Source organism: Pundamilia nyererei, unplaced genomic scaffold (assembly GCF_000239375.1).
Source record: "Pundamilia nyererei isolate P.nyererei 1_Seehausen unplaced genomic scaffold, PunNye1.0 scaffold00004, whole genome shotgun sequence".
NCBI classification, from domain to species: Eukaryota; Metazoa; Chordata; class Actinopteri; order Cichliformes; family Cichlidae; genus Pundamilia; species Pundamilia nyererei.
Genome location: NW_005187405.1, coordinates 2980464 through 3003357, shown reverse-complemented (window position 1 = coordinate 3003357; position 22894 = coordinate 2980464). Strand labels below are relative to the sequence as shown.

The 22894-nt window shown below is 41.9% G+C and overlaps 2 protein-coding genes across 6 annotated transcripts in view; both read left to right on the top strand.

Moving 5' to 3' along the window:
• Positions 1 to 15734, top strand: part of LOC102198646 (transcriptional repressor p66 alpha) — a 20989-nt gene extending 5255 nt beyond the window's left edge. For 2 of the 5 annotated variants that reach the window (XM_013912447.1, XM_013912449.1), the window contains exons 2-11: positions 5357 to 5865; positions 7461 to 7593; positions 7841 to 7969; positions 9690 to 9767; positions 9876 to 9995; positions 10234 to 10413; positions 12515 to 12773; positions 13445 to 13866; positions 13960 to 14218; positions 14724 to 15734. In XM_013912447.1, coding sequence (XP_013767901.1) covers positions 5360 to 5865; positions 7461 to 7593; positions 7841 to 7969; positions 9690 to 9767; positions 9876 to 9995; positions 10234 to 10413; positions 12515 to 12773; positions 13445 to 13866; positions 13960 to 14218; positions 14724 to 14863 — 2226 coding nt within the window. In that variant the 5' untranslated portion in view covers positions 5357 to 5359 and the 3' untranslated portion in view covers positions 14864 to 15734. The remainder of the gene's footprint in view (positions 1 to 5356; positions 5866 to 7460; positions 7594 to 7840; positions 7970 to 9689; positions 9768 to 9875; positions 9996 to 10233; positions 10414 to 12514; positions 12774 to 13444; positions 13867 to 13959; positions 14219 to 14723) is intronic. The other 3 variants (XM_013912452.1, XM_013912451.1, XM_013912450.1) reach the window with 3 other exon arrangements.
• A 1860-nt stretch (positions 15735 to 17594) lies between these two features.
• ndufa13 (NADH:ubiquinone oxidoreductase subunit A13) lies at positions 17595 to 22263 on the top strand. The gene is made up of 5 exons (XM_005721183.2): positions 17595 to 17739; positions 20604 to 20682; positions 20781 to 20852; positions 21339 to 21408; positions 22036 to 22263. The coding sequence occupies exons 1-5, from the start codon at positions 17646 to 17648 to the stop codon at positions 22153 to 22155; spliced, it is 435 nt and encodes a 144-aa protein (XP_005721240.1). The 5' UTR covers positions 17595 to 17645; the 3' UTR covers positions 22156 to 22263.
• Positions 22264 to 22894: the final 631 nt, after the last annotated feature.

Genomic DNA, 22894 nt, shown 5'->3' with positions numbered 1-22894 from the left:
TTAGATTAGCACCTACTCTGCTCGACTCGAATCGGTTTCGGTCGTTTTCCATTGCAATTGAATGCCATCACACTGTGAGTATGCGGCACAAAACAACACAACAATGGAGGACATCGTCTGCACCTCGTCGTTGGTGGACAGTGTCGGTTAGTGTGGAGTCTTTTTCCTTGTATCCGGGGTTCAAAAATGACGAGTTTGATTCTTGCAAAGGAGTCTCTCTCATGACTCATCCAATGACATCATTTTCTGGCCAGTCAGTGGCATGCAGTCTGTTGACATTACATTTTCAGCTCGCTTAGAACCCTGGCTAAGTAGATACTAGCAAAGTACCAGGTACTACCACCTAAGTGTCGAGTAGAGTTGAGTCGAGTAGGTACTAGTGGGGGAAAAAATGGCGTTATCATTCAAGGACAGAAAAATGTAACTTCTTTTCACCAGACACCAAAGGGACAGTGCAGCTTCTGGTCGAAATCAAGTGAATGTTTCTACTTTGGGTAGAAGTGCAGATGGTAAACCTTTGGTCTGGTGAAAATGTACTAAAGAAGTGACAATCAACCAGTCAGCCCAGCCGCCGTGAGAATTATGAGCGCGATCTCTCGCTGTGCTGTCAAGTCTTTGCAGTGTCGTTTAATGCTGTTTGAGGATTTCCATCTGATTTGAATATTTAACAGGATAATGTTGTATACAATGTGATTCAGATCATACCATGACACTAATCACTCCGCCTGCTGCTGTAACAAGTGTAATATTGAAGTGGACAGTGTAGCTTTTCCTCTTAGTGTGTGTGTGTGTGTGTGTGTGTGTGTGTGTGTGTGTGAGAGAGAGAAAAGTGAGCAGTTAAGTTTGGCTATATAGCCTGAATTTGTGAGACATGTAAAGTTCAGTTTTGCTTTCGGTTGCTTTCAGAGGTTTTGCACTGGTTGCATGTGATGTCAAGTTCTTGGGTGGGAGGTGGTGTGTGTGTGCGTGTGCGTGTGCGTGCGAAGAGGGTTTGAAGGAATTGTGTGTGTAAACTGCCATGAAGATGAAATGTGAAACCTGCCAGCCATTAAAGATCCCCCATTACAAAGATGGGGTCAGTGCCCGTGTAAGGTTGGTGCGGGGATGGGTGGCGTTCCCCATGTCTAATTCCTTCCAGCAGCATCATTTCACAGCTATATGCGCCAGAAATTAATAATGTCATCACAACACCCCACCCCCGCCACACCACACACACAAACACACATACGCACACACTGTATAATGGCCGTCAGTGTGGAAGCCCTGCGCCTGCTCCAGCACCTGAAGGGTTAAAACCAGCTTCAGCTTCTCTCTGTCATACACACACACACGCACACACACTGACAGAGTCACACACACACACACACACACACACACACACACACACACACACACACACACACACACACACACACAAGCTAACCGGTTTAAACCGGTTCTCAGGAAAAGTGCTTTGTGTGTCCCACTGAATCCTGGGAAGGGTCATGTCATGTGTGTCTCAGTGATGTCAGAGTATTATAAAAACTTAGTCAGCTCTCTGCTATCAGGTGATTGCTCTGCATGCTGCATTGTCACCCTGCGTGCATTTTGTATGTGTGCATGATGGATACATTAAGTGCGCTCATTGCTCGCCGCCATAGCCGTTCTGAGAACAGGAAGGGGAGGAGGGGTTGGAAGCGCATACGGTGTGTGTGTTACGGAGAAGTACTCCAGGTTGTAAGGGTTAATTGTAGCGAACCCCCCCCCCCTCCTCCCCACACCCTTCCAAAAAAACAAAACAAAAAAAGGAACGTAGCTTCCTGTGGCGCGTCGCTGGGCAGACTGAGGGCCTCCACAGTCCTGGGAGGACTGGCTCTTGATTCTGTAACATAAAGACATAAATATGCATAAGTACATAACTGCGGTGCACTGCTGCTTCTTCATGCTCTTCCAGCAGAGAGCAAGATCCTTTGTGCATCTCTGAATGTGCTGTCTGTTTGAGATCCTGTGAACTTTGAGCACAGGTTGTCTACTCTCTGTGTGTAGCATGCCATATGGATCAACATTTGCCTTTTTACACATTCAATAATAACCAATTCAATGAGTGTGTACACAGTGAACAATAGCGAGCCTTACCTGGCTTTTTGCTATTGCTCTGGATATAAAAATTTCTGAGTAAATCCTTTGTGATCATATCACCAGCATCATTCTTGTACCAAACTACAGTATGTAAGTACGCGGCATAATCAGCACCACTAGTAATGGAAATTATGAGTCATATTCTGTCTTTATAATCTCACACTATACCTATATTTAGGCATATTGGTGTTTAGATAATACAGCATCGTGTGTACTTGATGGGGCAGAAAACACCTCAGAGGCACGTGCCCAAATCCAGAGTCATCAGTGGGATGATTGACCCTTTTGTAAGTCTTTTCTTAGTGCACAGGATGCTATTATGGATAAATGGGTCAATATCCACTGATATGAAAAGTGCATCAGAGATGTACAGCCAAACAGTTTGATAGGCCATTATCAAAACCATCAGCATGTATTGACTGATGTGGAGTATCTGCCGTCATCCCGTGCGTCCGCTCTCGTTTCTGACCCGACTCTGAGTGATTCAGAGCAGCTACTGTAGGGATAATGTGTGACACTATGTGCCATGTACTGGTGCACTTCTGCGAGGGCACAAGTGCACTCTGTAATGCTCGTCCGCCTGACAGAGCGAGCCGCTGTATGTCCTCATCTCCACTACTGCTGCCATGTCAACATCTGGTGGGGATTGAATCTGGTGTTCAGGGGATATTGGACAGTAATGGATATGGTGCTCCACTCAGAAAGAGTTGTATACGCATCGTGAGCTCCTCGCAGCCAATGAAAAATCCCTCCACGTGAATACGTACATTTCTAAAATATGTGGATTCATGAGTTGTTATGAATATTTGAACAGAATTCATGCTCCAGTGAATTTTCGCTCTACCCCAAGTCCCTTTAACTCTGATTTGATTACGATGTTGTCATAGATGTTTTATCTCTCTGCAGCATTTTTTTTTCTCTTTGCAGTCTTTCAAAAGACCTTTCTGCTTCTCTCAAGTGCATTTTTTTTGATTTTCTATTTTGCCCTGAACACTTGAGCACTTTCTGAGTACGCCCATATTTTTCCTAGTGTCCCCCTTTCTCCTGGCTTTTAGTCTAGACTGAGATTTGGAGAATGGGATGTTTTGGAATTATACTTGAGTCAACATCTTGGCTATGTGACCATGATAATCCAAGATGTTTTGTCTGGGTGCCATTTTTAGAGCATGTCCCCTGCAGCTGGTTCAAGGTCAGTCTTGTCTGCGTCATTATTGAACAACACGAGGACAATCGCAAATGCAGTTGGGGTAAAATAGACGCCTTAATTTATTATTGGGTAATAGACCTGCAGGTTTTTCCGACCGTGTTAGCCTTGTGAGAATGACATGTGACTTGGACTAGAGCCTAAATAAAAGGGGCTCTGTTATTTTTCTTCTAACAGTTCATCATAACCTTTATCTGTCTTACTCGGTGCAGCCCCTCAATTCATCCACTGTCTGAAATAAGCTGGTTTATCACCTTTCCTTATAAGATAGCTTTCTTCTGATTGGCTGCCCCTCACTAACAGGAAGTTTGAAGAGCAGCTGGGTGAGGCTGCTGCGCTTGCACTCAGAGCTGTGTGCCTGAGATTACCACATTAAGGATGTGCGATCAGAAGAAATTAAAGTTCCGGCAGCACTTTATTAATTGGCCGACATATTTTACCTTATAGCTCGCATCAGGGTCACTGTAAAACATCAAACGCTACACGCTCAATAGGATAAATGCAGAGTAGATGAAATGGAAAACAACCAGTCACTGACAGAATACATCCAATTTGCTAGTGTAGTCTGTCTGTCTTTTGGAAACATTCCTCAGATTTTGGGCCATACTGATGTGTCACACAGTTGCTGTAGATTTTTGTAGCTACACATCCATGATGTGACCCTCCCGTTCAGTGAACTCATTGTCATGTTTAACCAGTCAGAAACCAGTTTGAGCTTTTATTTGAGCTTTGTATAAGGGTACACTGATCATAAAATTAAGCCATGCTCAGTTAATACTGTGGGATCCAAAACGTGCCAAGAGAATATCCTCCATACCATTACTCTATGACCACTGTGAATCAGTGGTATAAGGCAGGATGGTTCAATGCTTTCATGTTATTTAGTCTGACCCAACCATCTGATTGCTGAAACAGAAATCGAGCCTCATAGAACCAGGCAGCCTCCTGTTGTGCACTTTCAGTGATCCTGTGTGAAGTCTCAGTTTACTGTTGGTGTGGTCTTCTGCTGCTGTATCAAATCTGCTCGAAGGTTTGATATGTTGTGCATTCAGAGATCCTCTGCATACCTTGGTTGTAACAAGTTAGTGTTGCTTTCCTGTCAGCTCAAAGCAGTCTGGCCATTCTCCTCTGACCTCTGGCATTAACAACGCATTTTTACTCCGAGAACTGCTGCCCACGGGATATTTTCTCTTTTTCGGACCATTCTCTGTAAACACTAGAAATGGTTGTGTCTGAAAATCCCAGCAGTTTCTGAAATACTCAGGCCAACCCCTGTGGGAGCAACAGCAACGTTACATTCAAAGTTACTTAAATCCCCTTTCTTTCTCAATCTCATTCTCAGTTTGAACTTCAGCAGATTGTCTTGACCATGTGTACATGCCTAAATAAACTGAGTCGCTGCCGTGTTGAGTGATTAGATAACAGTGTTAATGAGAAGTTAAAAAGGGCTGGCAAGTGTAAAGTCACATAAAGATCTGCCAATGAGGCGGCAATACGGCTGTGCCTAATATCATACAATCATATTCAGTCAAGGCAAAAAGGGAGTGTCCAGTGGAAAACAAGGTGGTATGTGACGCAGCCATGAGCTGGAAAAGTGCAGCTGAGGGGTGGTGTTTAAATTTTGTCTCACCCAACATCAGACATATCCACTCAAAACACTTTGAGGTAGTTTATTCACATTTTTTTTTAAAGTTTTTATTTTTATAAATATATATTTACGTTGACCCTGATGTAGGCCATAAGCATGTGACTATAAATGGGTAATGTAAATTAAATACAAGGACTTTCACTTTCAGTTCTTTTAGAAATAGAAATGATTTTAAAAGTTCTGTTTTTTTGACTGAGTAGAATCTTAAATATATCTAAGTGGTGTTTTCCAACTTCATACAATAAAAATGGACATTTCCTTTTACTGGAGTTTTTATGCTCCCTATTTTCAATGTAAACTTTTTTTGTTTTCGTGTCATTTTGGGATCCTGCTTGACTATTGAACACGTCACGTAACACTGTTATTCTTCTTCTTTCTATTTACAGGGGATGTCTGAGGAGGCTGTCCGCCAGACACGCAGCCAGAAGAGGGCGCTGGAGAGGGAGGCTGCCCCACAGTCTGTAGAAACCTCCGATGCCGACAATGAAAGCAAAAAACCTAAACTGGACCCGTCTGAATCGCCAACACAGACCCCAATTAAACCTAAGCCTGACCTTATTCTGGCACAGGATGGTCAGAGCCGGACTAGGCCCGGATTAGAGCATGACAAGGAGCAGGATCAGAGCCCTTTGCCGTTATCTTTAGTGTTACCCTTGACCTCCCAGCCGGTGAAGGATGATCGGAATTGGTCCCAGAGACAGGAGGTGGTCGAACCCGGCTCAGACAATCGGACTGACTGCAATGACAAAGCAAGGGCAATGGACACAAGGAGCCGCGTCCGGCAGGCGGAGCCAAAGGCGTCCGGCGGCATGCTGGCCGCAGGGGAAGTAAAGGCCACTATTAAGGTTGAAGTTCAGACAGGAGAGCAGCCCGTGGACATGAGCACCACCAAAGGGTGAGAAACGGTTCACAGTAAACACAAAAATAATAATGTGAAGGTGCCTTGTGGCTTTTCTGAAGCACTGCCGGCTCCTTGTCTAGACTTTTTGTTCTAAAAACCCACTTATGGGGTTTTAGAACAGGACAAATGGCAGCTTGTTTGAATATGAACGGGCTAAAAATGTTTCAAAGTTACTTTTGTAATCCTGCTGCGTGTGTGTGTTTGTGGCTCAGAGGTGATGCTGAACTTTTGCTCTACCTCCATTTTCCCCCCTCTCCACCACCTGAACCCTAAAAACTCCCCGAACACAAAATGAAGCCGTGTGTGTCACAAACTGGTTCCAGCCGGTTGTTGCCATGGTTTCCACAGTGGAAGGAACAGTGAGGGGAGGGGGGGAGAGATGAGAGGAAAAGTGAACGTGTCACGTGATGATGACTTTGAGGTCACGTGACTTCTTTGGAAGAGAAGTGATTAATCCACAGGAAGTGATGATGGCGCTAAGCCCTCAGGAGAGACTAATACACACATGAATAAACACACAGACACACACAAAAAAAAAGACGGCGAGGAGAAGAGACGGCGTGTCGTCATTTGTTGACTTTACCAAATTCTTATGCTTCACAGAAATGCATAATCTGTGCAATCATAAGGCCTGTCTTATTTTAACAGGAGCATTCCTCCTGCCCTTCAGTCTTTGAGTGCCACTAGTCAAAGTATTTAGGTCATCTACTCTCACATATAGCCTGCAGCTCAACTAGTCACTTTGCAGTAGGAGCTGTAAGTGTTTGGAGGGGAGGCCATGAGTAAAATGTGCATAACGATGTGGTTTTGTAGATAAAAGTGATGACTGATCCCAAAATTCTCCAAGATTTGCTTAGCGTGCCTTGTGTGACGAGTTTACGCGAATGCAGGTCAACTCCAAATGCTTCAAACGCCTGCCCACAGTATCCTGTTTCAACAGGAAATGCGTGCTCTCAAGCAGCCGTTTCATTGTGACTTAAAGACCTTCACCGGAGCTTTAAGTCAGTCACACCTTGCCCCTCCTTGGCATTTAAGCCTGTTCCCCTTGTTGCTGGTAAACCTTCGATATGAATAGAAGCTGTGCGGAGCGCTGTCTGGACTTGTTAGATTACAGCGAAGAGGATAAACCTGTGGTCATAAATTATATTTGTGGTTGAGGAGCAGACCTCCTTAAATACAGGCATTAGTAATGGCTGCCAATACTTGAAGCGGTCGAGTTGTGCTTTATCTTCCTTCAAACTGCCATACACGTTCTGGAGCTTCTCAACCTATCCCGATCTGCCACTGCGAACTCGAACGGCGCAGCTAAATCCTGTCTTTAAACTCAAATCACATTTGTGATTTTTCACTGGGGATGCTGATGTTTCAAGAGTATACACATTCATGCACAACACATTCAAATGATGCATCTTTTGAATTTTGACTAGAATAGAGAGAGGATAGAAAGAAGTGAAATGGTCAAGCTGTGGAGTAGGATGATTATAACATCCCTCAAAGTACTGAAGGAACACACTGGATGTAATCCGTACAGAAACATCAATTTAAATGCTGTTATTAACATTTTTGTTTTGTTTTGTTTTTTTGTCCAGGAGTATAAAAAGAGAGAAGCGCCCTCCATCCCCTGAAGATGATGACGTCATCATTTTGTCAGATAATGACTCCCCTAGTCCACCGATGAACGGGCTCAGCCACTTTAAAGAGCTGGACACGGACTTGCTCATGGTGAGAGACCAAAGTCAGAAATCGTGCATTGGAAGAGAGAGCTCGAGACTCACTTAGCTGTGAGCTTTTATAGATTTTAGTACTGGGGATGCAAGTTTGGACCTCAGAGATGTTGCACTGTGTGGTTAGAGGTGGATTGAGGACTCAGAGGAATCAGGGGATGTTCAGTAACCTGAAGGGATTTCATTTTTTTATTTTTTTTTGTAACGTGCGTGGTGTAAGTGCCGCTGTGCTCTGTTGAATGTAGAAGAGCAGCCCAGCTGAGAGGGAGCGTATCATTAAGCAGCTGAAGGAGGAGCTGAGACTGGAGGAGGCCAAGCTCGTGCTGCTGAAGAAACTGCGGCAGAGCCAAATTCAGAGGGACACTCTGCAGAAGGTAACTAGCAGCTTTCGCCCACATCAACACATCATTGCACTCTTCCACGTGTAGGGATAGATATTGATGGGATAATATTACAAATCTGCCAACAGGTCATTGATCTTTAGTGATTCTCTTCTAGTTCCTGCACAGTTTTCTGTGGATTGTGAAGTATCCCAACGCTGTCACTAAAATCTCCCATAAATGTTACCATAATACAGTCAGTCTGACTGCATTTGAATGTGTTCATGTTGGCAATTATATCTGTTTCTGATAATACAGCAATTAACAGCGATAAATCATTGAAAATCACATTTGTTGCCCTCTACATAAAAAAAAAAAAAAGCTCACTTTAACTCTTTAACATTTGTGCTCAGCAGACTTCCTGTTCAACAAGAATATAACCAGCTGAGTCGAGTCCCCTGAGTGTGCTCATTGACAAAACTTGTTCAGATTGATGCATGTATAAATCAGACAGCAGTTATTTGCCAACCTTCGACTCTCTGAGAGTTAGACTGCAACTGTTTGCAGAAAGGTTTGCCTCGTATCAGGTGACCTGTGCAATCACTTTGCGATCAAAAGCGGTCATGGGTGTGCACTTTTAATAACCCCAACTTGCAATTGGTAGCCTGTGTGAAAATTCAATACAGTCAGCAGAGGCAAGGGGGTTCCTGTCACTCATGTGACTGAGCCAGTTGGGAGGTCAAAGGTGTGTTCAGTGTTGGATGATTTCTAGGTTGAGCTGATTTAATGTACGGTCATTTGGCTAACACATATGAGATCAGCCCTCTAGTTCATTATATTCACAATATTTTAATTCATTTATTGAATTTTCAGTATTGTGTTACACGCATCAGGTTAGAAAAAGGAGTCAAGTCTAAAAGACACCAACTCACAATGTGAGTTTGTAAGGGAGCAGCAGCAGCTACAAGTTGGCCCTTAACATTAAAAGCCTCTCCTACAATCTCTCACCTACAGCTTCAGATTATACGAGTCGTCTGCACATTTTCTTTTTCTTTTGATGATAATTTGTTGTAAATGACTAAAGTCAAACTTGTCAAAGGTGATGCACAGAAGGCAGAGAAAAGATGGGTCGAAAATGTGAAGCCAGTGCAGAAGTGGCTAAAACCTGCATTCTTTCTAATGTCCAGCAGAGGGGCTGGGGGAGGAACACAATGTTCATTTTGTGATGTATACGTTAGGGTTGCTACTGCATGAGCGTGCAGTGTCTTTGATTTATGTGTCAAAATGAAATCGGATGAATCCAAAATGCTGGAAACAGCAGAGCACTGTCCAACGGCTCAAGTCACTGTGGTAGGAATCTGTTGTTTACGTACAGACTATGTGATTAAATACATTTATGAAAACGTTGGTTACAGAAAGATGACACAACAAACCACACTAATTTGCAACTTCTATTAAGTAAAACTGACAGTAACCATGACAACAGCCTCATAATTATTACATAACAAAATAAATAAACGATTTTAAAAAGTGATAACGACTCTCGGTCAGGTTTTATTCAAATATATAGGTTAAAGCCATGATAACTGTTGAATAATGCAGGTGATGCCTTGATGGTGCAGATAAACCATGTGTTACATGCAGTTCATGTCGTTGACAGGGACAGCCGCTGTTTATATGTTGATTGACGATGCGATTTGGTTCATCTAAGCTTGTGCTGTTCAGCAGAGTGAAGCATCGTTTCAGTTTAATGTCTCTGTACGTTGTTTTTCAGCCCTCAGGTTTATCTGGCTCATCTGCTCCTCCTCCTCTAATTCGAGGAACAATTGCAAGCAGTAAAGGCTCTCCACAGGTTAATACACTAATATCACACATGCACATTATTTGTTTGAAAGCACAGTTGCACTATAGTTGATGCCACTTCTCACGGTGTGTTTTTTCTTTTTCTTCTTTAAACCAGATTTTGACAGGGAGGAGTTCGGGTACTGTCATCCCTCCACCCCTGGTGAGAGGAGGGCAGCAGATTTCGTCTAAACATGGCTCCCAGATCATCATGCCACCTCTGGTTAGAGGGGCACAGGTGAGTCATGGGAAAACTCATCCTTGTCAAGTTAATTATAGCCTGAAGGTGTTTCGTGGTAGTGCTGTCTTAAAGAGACAGACTATAGGGGAAAGGTTATATTTAAACGTAGGACTTATGTTCTCTCTTTGCGCCTCCCTCTCTTTCTGTGTGTTCTTTGCTTTGGTGCTTTTTGATGTCCTTTCCTCGTCCTCCGCTACCTTTGTGTCTGTGTTGCCCGTCTCATTGTCGTGGTTAGCCCATCTCTGTGTCTCCACAGCAGATTCAGGCTCTCCGCCAGCAGCAGCAGCAACAGCTGGCTGCCTCTGGAGGCTCGGGGTCTGGTCCTCCTCCTCTGCTGTTGGGTCCCCGGAACTCTGACGCCCAGGGCCAGAGAGGAATGATCCAACCAGGCCTCATCAGAGTCGGCAGCACGCTGGTTAGTATGTCACCGGTCCCTCAATGTAAAAAAAAAACAAAAACAAGAGTGGGCAGAGATGTGATTCACTCTTACAGGCTGGAAGCGTAGGATGTATTATACTATGAAGTTAAAGTTTTGTTACTTTGTCTAAATTTGATATGTGTAGAGTTCAAATTGCTTCTGATTATAACTGAGAAAGCTGTAGCCACTGCACGTTGGTGTATGTGTTGCCTTCAGCATTTAATATCACAAAGAATCCTAAATTTAACTGATGGGAATTCAGTCAGAAATCTTGAATGATTCACTCAATAACTACTTCTTTCATTGATTATCTACAACGCTGAGGTGCAATCAAGTATGCAGAATGTACAAAAAGTGAAGTCTAAACGGTTGGTTAGCTCACATTTAGTTTTGAAAATAAAACAAATAAGAACCCTTATCTACCAGTCCATAGGAAGCCGGGCGGTTAATGGAAACTGTTACTTGTAGGGGAAACAGGTTGACTAAGATGTACCGTCAGCCTGTAGATGTACAGTCATGTGAAAATGAACACTGCCCATTTCAATAGGAATTCAGAAGGCATGTAGCAGCCTGATCAGATGCACTTGGTTAATTGATCATCAGTAAGCGTGAGCACCTTTATGAAAACGGGTTTTGGCAGTTTGCTGGTGTGGAGCATTCAGGTGTGTGTGAACACACACAATGTCACAATCTACTCAGGAGTGGTCGTCCCAGCAAATTCAAGGTCAGACTGTGCAATGCTCAGAAACCTCAAAAAACAATGATGTGCTTTGGACAGACAAGGTCAAAGTGGAAATGTTTCACCATATTTAGCGAAAACCAAACACAGCATATCGGCATACCAACTGCGAAGCACGCTGGTGGAGGGGTGATGGTTTCCTGGTCACTGAGTGGAGCGTGAACACTTCTGTATACCAAAGTATTCTAGAGCTAAATGTGAGGCCGTCTATCTGACAGATAAAGCTTGGTTCAAGTTGTGTCATGCAACAGAACAATGATCAAATCTACAACAGAATGAGTGAAAAAGGAAAGAATCGGGTGTTGCAATGGCCCAGTCAAAGTCCAGACCTCAGGCAGACTGTGAAATGCTACGGTGGGACCTTAAGAGAGCTGTGCATAAATGAAAGCGTGGGACAAAATTCCTCCACAGCAATATGACAGACTGAGGAAGTCATGCAGAAAATGATTACATCACGTTATTGCCGCTAAAGGAGGTTCTGCCAGCTTATTTTTCCACGGGGCTGCATTAGGTGGCAGACAGCAAGTTCTCCCAGTCCTCAATTAAACTTGGAAGAAATTGATTAATGTTCGAATAAAAACTCTGAAGCCTGTTGATGCTCAGACTCACAAACTGTGCTCAGGCAGATGATGCGCTTCGTCACTCATTTGACCAGCTTAGCCTTGCTACTGAAGCAATGAATTTGAAACATAGATTAGACTGTTCAGAATGTGTAGTTACTGCAATGGAGAGTTCATTTTGAGCCAGGCTAACCAATCGTAGAGAAGGGTCCTCTGGCCAGGACAGTTGGCCGTTATGTTGGTGCCTCTTAAACAGGACACTTCTGACTTCAGGAGAACATGGCACAGTCACCCATAACAGACTTTTTCTGGAGAACCAACAGGCAAAGAGTAACGATAAAGTCCGGGGAATAAAGTAGGTTGATTGACCAGGTGTGTGTGTGTGTGTGAAGTCAGCATCTTTGATAAGTAGCAGGTATTTTTGTAGTCAGATCATCAGATGAGTCAGATTTTGTGTATTGTGTTAAGATAAGATAAGATAACCTTTATTAGTCCCACACGTGGGAAATTTGTTTTGTCACAGCAGGAAGTGGACAGTGCAGAAGTTATGACGCAAAAATTAGAATACAATAAGAATAAATACAGTACACAGCTGTACAGAATAGAATAAAATAATATACTATATACAGTAGAATAAAATAGAATAAAAATATACAATAAGATAAAAATAGAATACGAATGTTGTATTTGACATTGGCACAAATGTGAAATACATTGTGACAGAGCTTTGAGACACTATTGTGGTCGGGGCTGAATATTTACACCATGTGTTTCTTCCTGTCTTTGCTTGTTTACGCAGGCCTCTTCATCCAGTTTGAAGGGCTCTTCCCTAGGAAGCGGTGTGTCTGTGGTGGGTCTGAATGACTCTCCGGCAAGCCGTCAGGCTGCAGCTAAACTCGCGCTGCGGAAGCAACTGGAGAAGACCCTCTTGGAGATCCCTCCACCCAAGCCACCTGCCCCAGAGTTCAACTTCCTGCCCTCTGCAGCCAATAATGAATTCATCTACCTGGTGGGACTGGAAGAAGTGGTGCAGAATCTGCTGGATACCATCCACAGAGGTATGTGTGGATTTTTAGCTTTTGGTGCTTTGCTTTGTTTTGTTGTTATAGAGGTGAACTGAGCTGTGGTTCAATAGAACAACAATGAGACGTGATCACTAAAGGCATTCATAATCAGGGTTGCCAATCGGTCTCCTTTTGCAGCAATTAGGTTTTAACAGTTTGTTCTTTTTATTTTTTTTTATTATTTTTTAAATTTATATTTTTTATTAAGGTTTCAAAAGCAGGCATTCACAGTATGTACATCATGTAAGCATACTTCTTGCTTATATTATCTGCTTAAAAGCAATTGAAACAATCACATAATCCGAAATAAGAAAACAAACATCTTTTTATTTTGTATGGTAGTAAAACGAGAATCTCTGGCTACACAGCAATTTTGTGGTATCACGATCAGCTTTGGGAAATATTGATAGACATTTTGGGGCAAGCAAGCAATTAACTGATTAATTAGGAAATGAAAATAGCGATTAGTTGCTGTCCTCCCCCTGTTACTAATTGGCCTGCTTATTTTTGTTTCTATTGTTCCTTCCGAGTGAAGACATCTCCACTATCACCCAGGATTTAAATATCTGTCTGCTTGTGTCTGTTTTTCTTCAGTGCTTATTTGATGCCACACTGCTCTGTCTTTGCTCATTGCCTCTGGGCTTCCTGTCTCTGTTTCCAACCAGGAAAAACGGGTGTAGCCCTGCCCAAGCCCACCATCAGAGAACCTTTCATCTGCAGCCAGTGCAACACTGACTTCACCTGCCGTTGGAGGCAGGACAAGACGAAAGGCGGGGCGGTGCTTTGTGAAGACTGCATGTCATCTAACCAGAAAAAGGCTTTGAAAGCTGAGCATACCAATAGGCTGAAAGCCGCCTTTGTCAAAGCACTGCAGCAAGAGCAAGAAATAGAGCAGCGTATAATTCAGCAGACATCTTCACCAGTCTCCCACAGTACCTCATCATCCGCTTCATCTGCCTCTTCATCACTGAAGGCAGAGCATCTGGTGGCTCAGCAGCTGAAGCAAGTTCAGGCCAGAGTGTCCTCCCTCCAGCACCACCACCAGGCCAGCCGAGGAAACCTCATTCATCATCACTCCATCAAGCAGGTTGGAATCAGGTTTTGTTCTCTTTTTTCAGAGAACACCTGTAGAGTCAAAGCTGCCGTAGCTCAAACAGCCTTTTTGTGTCTCCTCCCTCAGAGCTCACAGGGCCACCTGTCCCACGGTGTCTCATCAGTGGGGGTGAGAGGCATCCCCCACTCCTTTTCCTCCACCTCCCAGCTGCAGAGCGCAGTGGCGGCCGCGGCTTTGGTCAGCCGGCCAGGTAAGCACGCCCATGTTTCCCACCGCTCTGTGCAGAGTTCAAAGGTGAGCAGCAGTGGAATCCGCGGCCACAGGATTATCAGCGGAGGTAGTGCCTCATCCACTGCATGGAAGAAGCAGAGCAGCAGCAACACAGGTAGACTCACATTAATACCAGCCCAACTCTGACGCCTGACATCTGCTCTCTCTCAAATTCCTGTCTGGTCCAAAAGCAATCCTTTGACACCCCAAATCCAACTTTTTTTTTATTTTTATCATTAATTTGTCTTCTTTCTAAAGAGAAAAAAATTGTGATCACTGTAATCTTACACGTTAGAAAGAAAATGATGAATAGGAAATGTTTTCGGACAAGGCACCCCCCACCCCACCCCCACCCCTTCTGGAAATTAATCTGTTTTCCTGCTGTAATCCCTCAGTTTGGTGGTTTTAATACTTTTTCCTGGGTCTCACTAGTGTGTGTTAGATTAGCGCATAACTCTCATTCGTTTTTCCTTGGTGTCTGTCCGTGCGTTATGGGGCCGTGGGTGGCTTTACATTCAGGTGTTACACAATCATACAGTGTTTTTCGAAATCATTAGACGTAACGCCGCAGTTCTTTTCCACGCCCTGACCTGACCTGCCGCTCTGCTGCATGTTCACAGGAGTGACCATGGCCTACGTGAACCCCAGCCTGACGGGTCACAAGACATCAGCCACAGTGGACGCTCGCCAGAGGGAGTACCTGCTGGACATGATCCCCTCTCGCTCGTCAATCTCGCAGACTGCAAACGCGTGGAAATAGTCGAAGCCGTACTCCGCTACTCATTTACTAGTTTTTTTCCCAAGTTCCTCAGCTCCAATAATACGGTCCACAGCGCCCCCGCAGGACTTGTTAAGCAATTACAATCTCTCAAAGTGAAGAAACGTTCCTTAATTAATACCTTTGTATGATTCTTGTTTTAGTTTTGCTTATTTTCCAATGTTTTTTTTCTTCTTCTTTTGGGGTTCATCGTTATTTGATAATTGTGCAGAAACCATTTTGATTTGACTGGGCAGAGAAGAAAATACTTGAAGGGCTTCCTCTGGGCTCTGTCCTCCAGACAGGGTCGTTCAAATGATGATGTACGATAGGCGGTTATGTCTGCTGCGAGTACCTTTGATAAAAATAAGCATTCTGTTTGAGGCTTGTTAGCCCTTTTCTGCCATGGTGTGGGTGAAACGCACCCAACCTTTTGACACTTGAATAGTTGTATCACACCCAAGAGTTCACGTTCGACAAAATACACATTTATTTTAAGTAAAAGCAAAATTACCAAGTTGTAAAATTTTCATTACACCACCCATGTAGTTAAAGGTTTGAGTTTACTTTGTATTTACCGTAAGTTATTTTTGTGTTTTTGTTTTTCCTTTTTTTTTTTTTTTCTTGGACTGATGTTTAAGATCACTCGGCATAATGTGGTTTCCACAAATGAAGATTATTCTAGCTTTGTTTTTTCTTTTCTTTCTTTTTTCTCCTGTTTAACAGCATGCCTATCCTTAAGCCCATTTTGCACCTTAGCTGAAGAAGCGTGGTGTCATTGCTTAATTCATCTGTAATTACCATCTGTAATTTGCTTATTTTATATTGTCAACATTGTAAGATTATTTTGAGTGTTACATCATCACTGAGAAAATGCAAAACTCTGAAGGAGCTGAATTCGCCACACTGGAGCCAGAAATCTTGCCTCCGATATTTATCCATTGTCCACGTGAGACACGGGCTACATGTAGCCTCGACTCAGTCCTTTAAAGGAAACATCTTCCAGCTTCCTGGATTACACAGTTAAAGAGTTGTGTGATCACACAATTAAGATTAAGACTCCGGATTACACAAGACCATCGTTATCTTGTGCCCCTCACCATAATGCATAATTTCTCTGCTTTCCAGTAATTTTAATTGCAATGTACAAAGTTATGTTTAAATTTATTTGGTTTACTTTTTTCCTAGCTCCTGAAAGAAATAATAAAAAAATATTACATTTTAAACTGCTGCTTTCATTTGCTGTTTTGGGATATCACTGTCTCTGTGACATTTTTGCTCTTATGGGCCTAGAATCGAAATTCATACGTATGCTGTTAACAAATATCTATTCATTCACATGGTAGCAACTATGCATGTAGATGTGGTCAGGATGACCTGCTGAAGTTTAATTTGAGCGTTAGAATGAGGAAGAAGGGCGATTTTATTTTTTTAAGGGACTGAATGCAGCACAGTTGTTGGTGCCAAACTGGCTGGCATATTTCACAAACTGCTAATCTACTGGGATCCAGTGAACAGCATTTCTGTTGAAGAAAATACTCTGATGTTAGAGATCAGATGGAGTCTAAAGAATGGCCAGACAGCTTTAAGCACTCATTTCAACAAAGGGCTACAGAAGAGCATCGGTGAACCACACCACTCCAACCTTGAAGCAGACGGGCTACAGCAGCAGAAGACCACATCAGGTATTATTCCTGTCAGATCAGAACAGCAAACTAAGGCTGCAGGTTGCATGACTCCATTAAAATTGGCCAATAGAAGATTGGAAAAATATTGCCTGGGCCGATGAATCAAGATTTCTTAAGATGTTGGAGTCAGAACTTGGTATAAACAACATGAATTTATGGATCCACACTGCCTTGTATCAGCAGATCAGGCTGATGGTGGTGTCTTGATGTGGGGGATGTATTCTCTGTGCTCTTTATGCTCCAATGTACCAACTGTGCATCATTTAAACATCACAGCCTACCTGAGTATTGTTGTTGACCATATCCGTACCTTTAAAACCACAGTGTGCCCGCCTTCTGATGGCTGCTTCCAACAGGGTAACACATCATGTCACAAAGCTCAGGTCATCTGTACTCAAATGGCCTTACAGTCACCTGATCTCAATCCAACAGAGCAGCTTTGGGATGTGGTGAAACACACCACATCCCATTTTATACTGTCATGTCAATATGGCTCAAAATCTCCGAGGAATGTTTCCAGCTTCTTGTTGAATCTGTGCCATGAAGAATTAAGGCAGTTCTGAAACTTGATACGAGGGAGGCGTAGCTAATGGCCCCTCTGGTGTTTCAGTCCAAAATTAAACAGGTGAATCTAAAATCAAAGCCAGCAAGAAATCACATGATGAAATGGAAATATCAACAAGCAACAATGATGCTTGTTGATATTTCAACAAGCTTTTTTCTTTTGGCATTTTTTGCAACATGATGTTTTTAGGAAATCCATCTTTGCTTCTATACACTTTTTAAGTACTTTTACTCAGATTCAGGGCATTTCTATGTTATAGAATATTTATGTTTTTATTCTGTTATTTGCATTATAGTTATCACTTTACCACATCAACATAAAAAAATGAACATTATGTAACATTTTTATAAAATATATGTTAACATTACAGTTGGATATGATATAATATAACATAATATAATATAATATAATATAATATAATATATGTCCGAACATGTGGGGGCGCTGGAGCGCTGCTACAGTTTTTCTCTACCAGCGAAGAAGAGTGTCTTCAGGGACGTCACTGGCGTGTTTTGGAGGAGGTTGGAGGAAGATGGCGGGGTCCAAGGTGAAGCAGGACATGCCTCCTCCGGGAGGCTATGCTCCCTTTGATTATAAGAGAAATCTACCGAAACGAGGACTTTCGGGTACATACGCCACACGCTCACGTAGCCAGACATTTAGATTCATTCAGCAGTTGTTAAATGTTGGATAGTTTAGGTGATATTTGCTGGTTACGCTAACCCGTTAGCATAAATACAAAGATCCAAGCTAAGATAAAAATGTGTATGCGGGGTCTTACATTTATCCTTGTCATTAAAAGGAACATCTTGACTAACAGCACGACAACAGTTGTACAAGTGTTTTTGCAGCAGAGCAACATTTTAATGTGAATTGTTATTGACAGGTTTAGAACGACATGCTAACTAGCTAACACAGGGAGTCGTTTAATTTGCAGGTTCAGTTAAAGTGATAATGCCTACTGTTAAACGGAGGGTTAGGTTTTATTTGATGAAACTGTTCTAGCTGTTCTATCGTTTGCTGCTTGGTTAACAGTGTTAAAGCCGTAAAATCAACTACTTGATTAAGTTTAAGTTAATTGATTAAGATGATCTCTTAGGACAGCGTAGTCTGAAGTGGTATTCAGGAATATTTCTTCAGACTTCTTGAAGGGCATTCAAAGCTCTTCTTTGGGTGTTACTGTCCCCTTTTGTTCTGTTCTCAGTCAACATGATCCCACACTGCTTCAGTAATGTTGAGGTCTGAGCTCTTGGGAGGCCAGTCCATGGCTGATAGTGTTCCACTACTGTGGGTTTTTTTTTTTTATACAGGCATGCATTTACAGCACATACTAAAAGACCAGATTGTGTTGCACGATGGGTCAGAATCCAACCACACTTCTTTACTGTGTTCACAAGGTCTTTACACCACTGGCTGAAATGCAGCTCCAAAACATGACAGAGCCTATATCCTGTTTTACATATGGCTGTAGACACTCTAATGTACCTCTTTCATGGTCTCCTCTCTACATGTTGACTTGATTTGAAGCTAAAATTTCAAATCTGGATTTATCACTCCACAAGAGACATTACCACTGATGATCAGCCCAGTTCTTGGGTAATCTGACATACCTGAGCCTTTCCTCCCCGTTTCCTTTTATTAGGAATGGCTTCTTGACAGCCAACCATTGAGACCTAACGTTTGTGCCTCTGTTAACCTGTATTAAAAATGCCTGCTGACACAATTTGCGATTAGGCTTCAGTGAACAGTAGATGGATTAGTTGAAAGGTCAGATTGATCTCTCAGATCCTGTGTCATTTCTTACAGGGGTGACTTTCAGATGTGGTTCATGAGCTGTAAATATTTTTTTTAGACCTGACATCTCTGTTGTCCTCCACTTATCAAGTTTACTGAATTTTTTTGTTTTTGTTTTTTAGTGCACACTGCACAACATTCTACAATATGCCAAGCTTTCAGCTCTTTGACAATTAACTTGTCAGTGCAAAAATATCTGATGTTTATCAAACAGTGTTGTCTTTCGGAGTTTTATTGTACATTCAAGTAAAAGAATAGAAATGAACGATTGGTTTTTGTTACAGGGTGCTAGTAACAAAATGCATAAAGATACAATTTAAAATGTGTTCTTTGGTAAGTTGTCTGTTATGTGCAGACACAGCACCGTTGCATCCCTTGAGTTAAGTGCATTTTTTTGTGTTTTGATTTATTCAAAGGCCAGTGTTAAGTGGCTTAACAAACACAAGAAACATTCCCTTGACAGTGGTCAGGTACAAGGACTGAAAATTATTGAAAAAGCAGCCATGTCCAAAGAAAAGCTTGGATAGACCTTCAGAAAGCCTGGAGAATGATTGGTCAGACTACTTTGCAAATTACGAGAAAGGCTGGCTCCTTGGAAGAAAATATAAAGAGCTCAGGCGCGCCTCAAGACTTTTGCACAGCTCTTTACGTTGGGGCACAATAATTGGTACAAAACTCTCTTAGTGAAAACTAACGTTATATAGATGATTTCAAATGAAGCTGACCACGAATAAAAGTTCTTTTAATGTGAACCCAAAAAGAGACTTAATGCCAACAAGACTACACATCAGAATACACTGCAACTGAAAAGCACTGCAAAGAGTTTCAGAGAGCAGCAGCTACAGAAACAGTGACTTTTAGACGCTTTTATCTAAACTGTCCCACCTGCGTTTGAGTTGTAAAACCTTACTTGCTTGGCTTTTGGCTGGTAAGTAAAAATATAAAGTGTAAAAAGTATAAAATGCATATAAACACTGTGTTAAACTCCATGACTAGATAGTGGTTGCAGTAAGAATGCTATACATATTAATGTTAAGTGTTAAATTAAGATTATTTCCTGTTTGTTACTCCAGCACTCCAGCAGATTAGTTTCGTCACGTGAATAATGGGTTAATCTGAAAAAAAAAAAAGAAGGAAAAATGTTTTAATGGAACCTCATTAAGTTGGTTTGTGAAATTTTCACACATTTTTCCTCCCTATACCAAAAAGTATGTGGTAATATCCATTTTATGGTAATTTTATAAGGCGTTGTAGGGCCGTACAGGACACTGAATTTTAGCACCATTTACTTGACAGTATCGAGAAAGATCTGAAATGAGTCTCAAAGAGGATCAGTCAGCAGTAGCAGTCTGATGACTTTATATCACAGTGAAACTGCTTTAAAATGAAGCGTACTCAGGTTTTCCACATCTTCCACATGTAATGATGGGAATTTATTTCCAAAGTTGTGGCCGAACGCAGGTGACACCGTATGTGAATGTCAGCTCCTCCAACAGGGTCTGATGTTGTTAAAAAGCAAATTCTCTGATGGATATTTCAATGAGTTCTCCTGTATAATACGTTAGAACAGCATAAGCCTGTGCAGCTATTATTATAGTAAATGCTTTAATACATATGTAAACCTACTTAAAGATGTTAAAAATGTGCATTAATACTCAATAATGTTCTGTTGCTTCATTCATTCTTTAACCTGCAGGATATAGTATGTTTGGCATTGGCATTGGCATCATGGTCTTTGGGTACTGGAGGCTATTCAAGTGGAACAGAGAGAGGAGGTAAGAAATGTCAAGGAATTGTGATGTGGTTTTGCTTACTGTCACACCTGTGTGCACTGCTCAGTCTCAAACTGTGTGTGCGTGTTTGCGTGTTGCAGGCGACTGCAGATTGAAGAGCTGGAAGCCAGGATAGCTCTGATGCCTCTGCTGCAGGCAGAGCATGACCGAAGGTGACTGAGCACTTTGTGCATGCTTACTATGGGTTTTTTTTTCTTTCAATGGTGTTTACAACAATAGACTGTATATAATAGTTAGACATAGGCAGCCAACCTACGTTTAGATCACCTAAATGTTGGTCTGTAATTTTCTATTATGAAGCCTCAAACTGAGGTGTTTCTCCTTCCTGACTCCCAGATTGACTTTCATTGACAAAATGGCCTCAATGGTTTGTTCAGTACAAACACAAACACAAACTACAAACTGAGTCCCTAAACACATCAGGAAAGTGTTTACTGGGGTCTCAGAGGAATTTGGGAATGCTTTGGGGTTTTTTTTTCAAGCACAGGAGTCGCCCTCTGCTGTCCATTAGAAAGAATGCAGATTGAAGGCCATTGACCTTTTCAGACACATGAACTATGTCCATCTTTTATACTGCCTAAGCTTGCAAACACAGGTCAGCTGTTTAAATGCTGAGCTGAATGTTGTCTCTGTGCTAGGACCTTACGGATGCTGAGGGAAAACTTGGAAGAGGAGGTAGTCATCATGAAGGACGTTCCAGGTTGGAAGGTAAGAAGTTAAAAAAAAATCAGTTGCTCCTGCTTATTCATTATTTTTTAGTCATTTATTACTTTTTTTCATATACAGCATCTTCATGATATAATTATAGAGAAGAATTTTTCATGACCTGTCCAACATTATTTAATAGATGCCTTTTCATTAGTTTTTAATATACTTGTTTTCATTTTTAAAACGGTTCAGACACCAAAGAAAAATCATACAATAAACATTTGCATTTCGTACAAATATTAGCTGAGATAGGTGCGTACAGTCCAACACAGAAAAGATGATTGACTTTTCCTCTTAAACGCACTGACCGACAGTATTATTTTCAGCTTTGTTTTGTAAGCATAACACTTATCTAGATTTCCCACCTACCTTACTTGCTGTGAGCCTGCTGAGATGCAAAGGTTAACCTGAGACACAATTTAAACAACCCCGTACTACTGCAGCTGAAAGGAAAAAATAAATAAAGGAAACTGCAAAAATCCAAGTATGTCTGGGTAAAAATGCAAAGTGAAAATACATAACTCAGTAAACAGGGTAACAAATGAATCTATATTTTAGTTCAGGTCTGTCGCTGAACTTCAGCGTTCCTGTGTTGATGCTGACTGTGCATCTTTTTAACCCGTGCAGGTTGGCGAGAGCGTCTTTCACACAGACCGCTGGGTCACCCCTCTGTCAGAGGAGCTGTTCAACCTCAGGCCCCGCGAAGAGCTTTTGCACAAGCGTTTCGGCTTCCTGTGGTACGTGTGAACACCACCGAGACCACCAGCATCCCGAGCTCCTCCACCTGGACCTGTGTGGTCGTTCACTTCAGCTTGTAAATGTTCCAAATTAAAGTGTCTGTTTTTCTGTACCTGATCTTGGCTTCTGTGTCAGTTCTTTAATTTAGGCGAAACTAAAACTACTTATGTCAGTACTGTTTCAGATATTTATCGTCATACTTCTACTCCACTGCATTTTATAGCCATGTAGTGTACTTTAATTCTTATTTCATGAAGTTGACTGTTTATTTTTCTACAGGAACTAGCACAGTACTAACACACCTACCAGCTGTGACATCCAAATGCTTGATATTTATTTAAATAATGAATTAATATACTTAAATATGAATCCTTATTTTGTATTTTTAGTACATGTAACTCAGTGCTCAAGCACAAAATCTAGTCTGAAGCTCTTCCTTTGTAAAATGTGACACCACACGTGTGCCAAGTACAGGAAGATGAGTTTGAACTACAGTGTGGAGGTCAGTGCACACTGACAAAAGTGAGCCACTGCCTGATTATCAGCTTTCCAAACTGAGGTAGTAGATTAGCTTTTATTTCACTGATCAAATTACACTGAAGATTAAGACAAAGTTGTCCGATTACCTTTTCAGATGAAGCCATTATGAAACCACAGAAAAAGTACAGCGGTGCATCCTGTTAAACTTGTTTGTCCTATTTTAAAAGACAAACCAGCAGCCTTCATGTTTGCATTGTAAACAAACCTG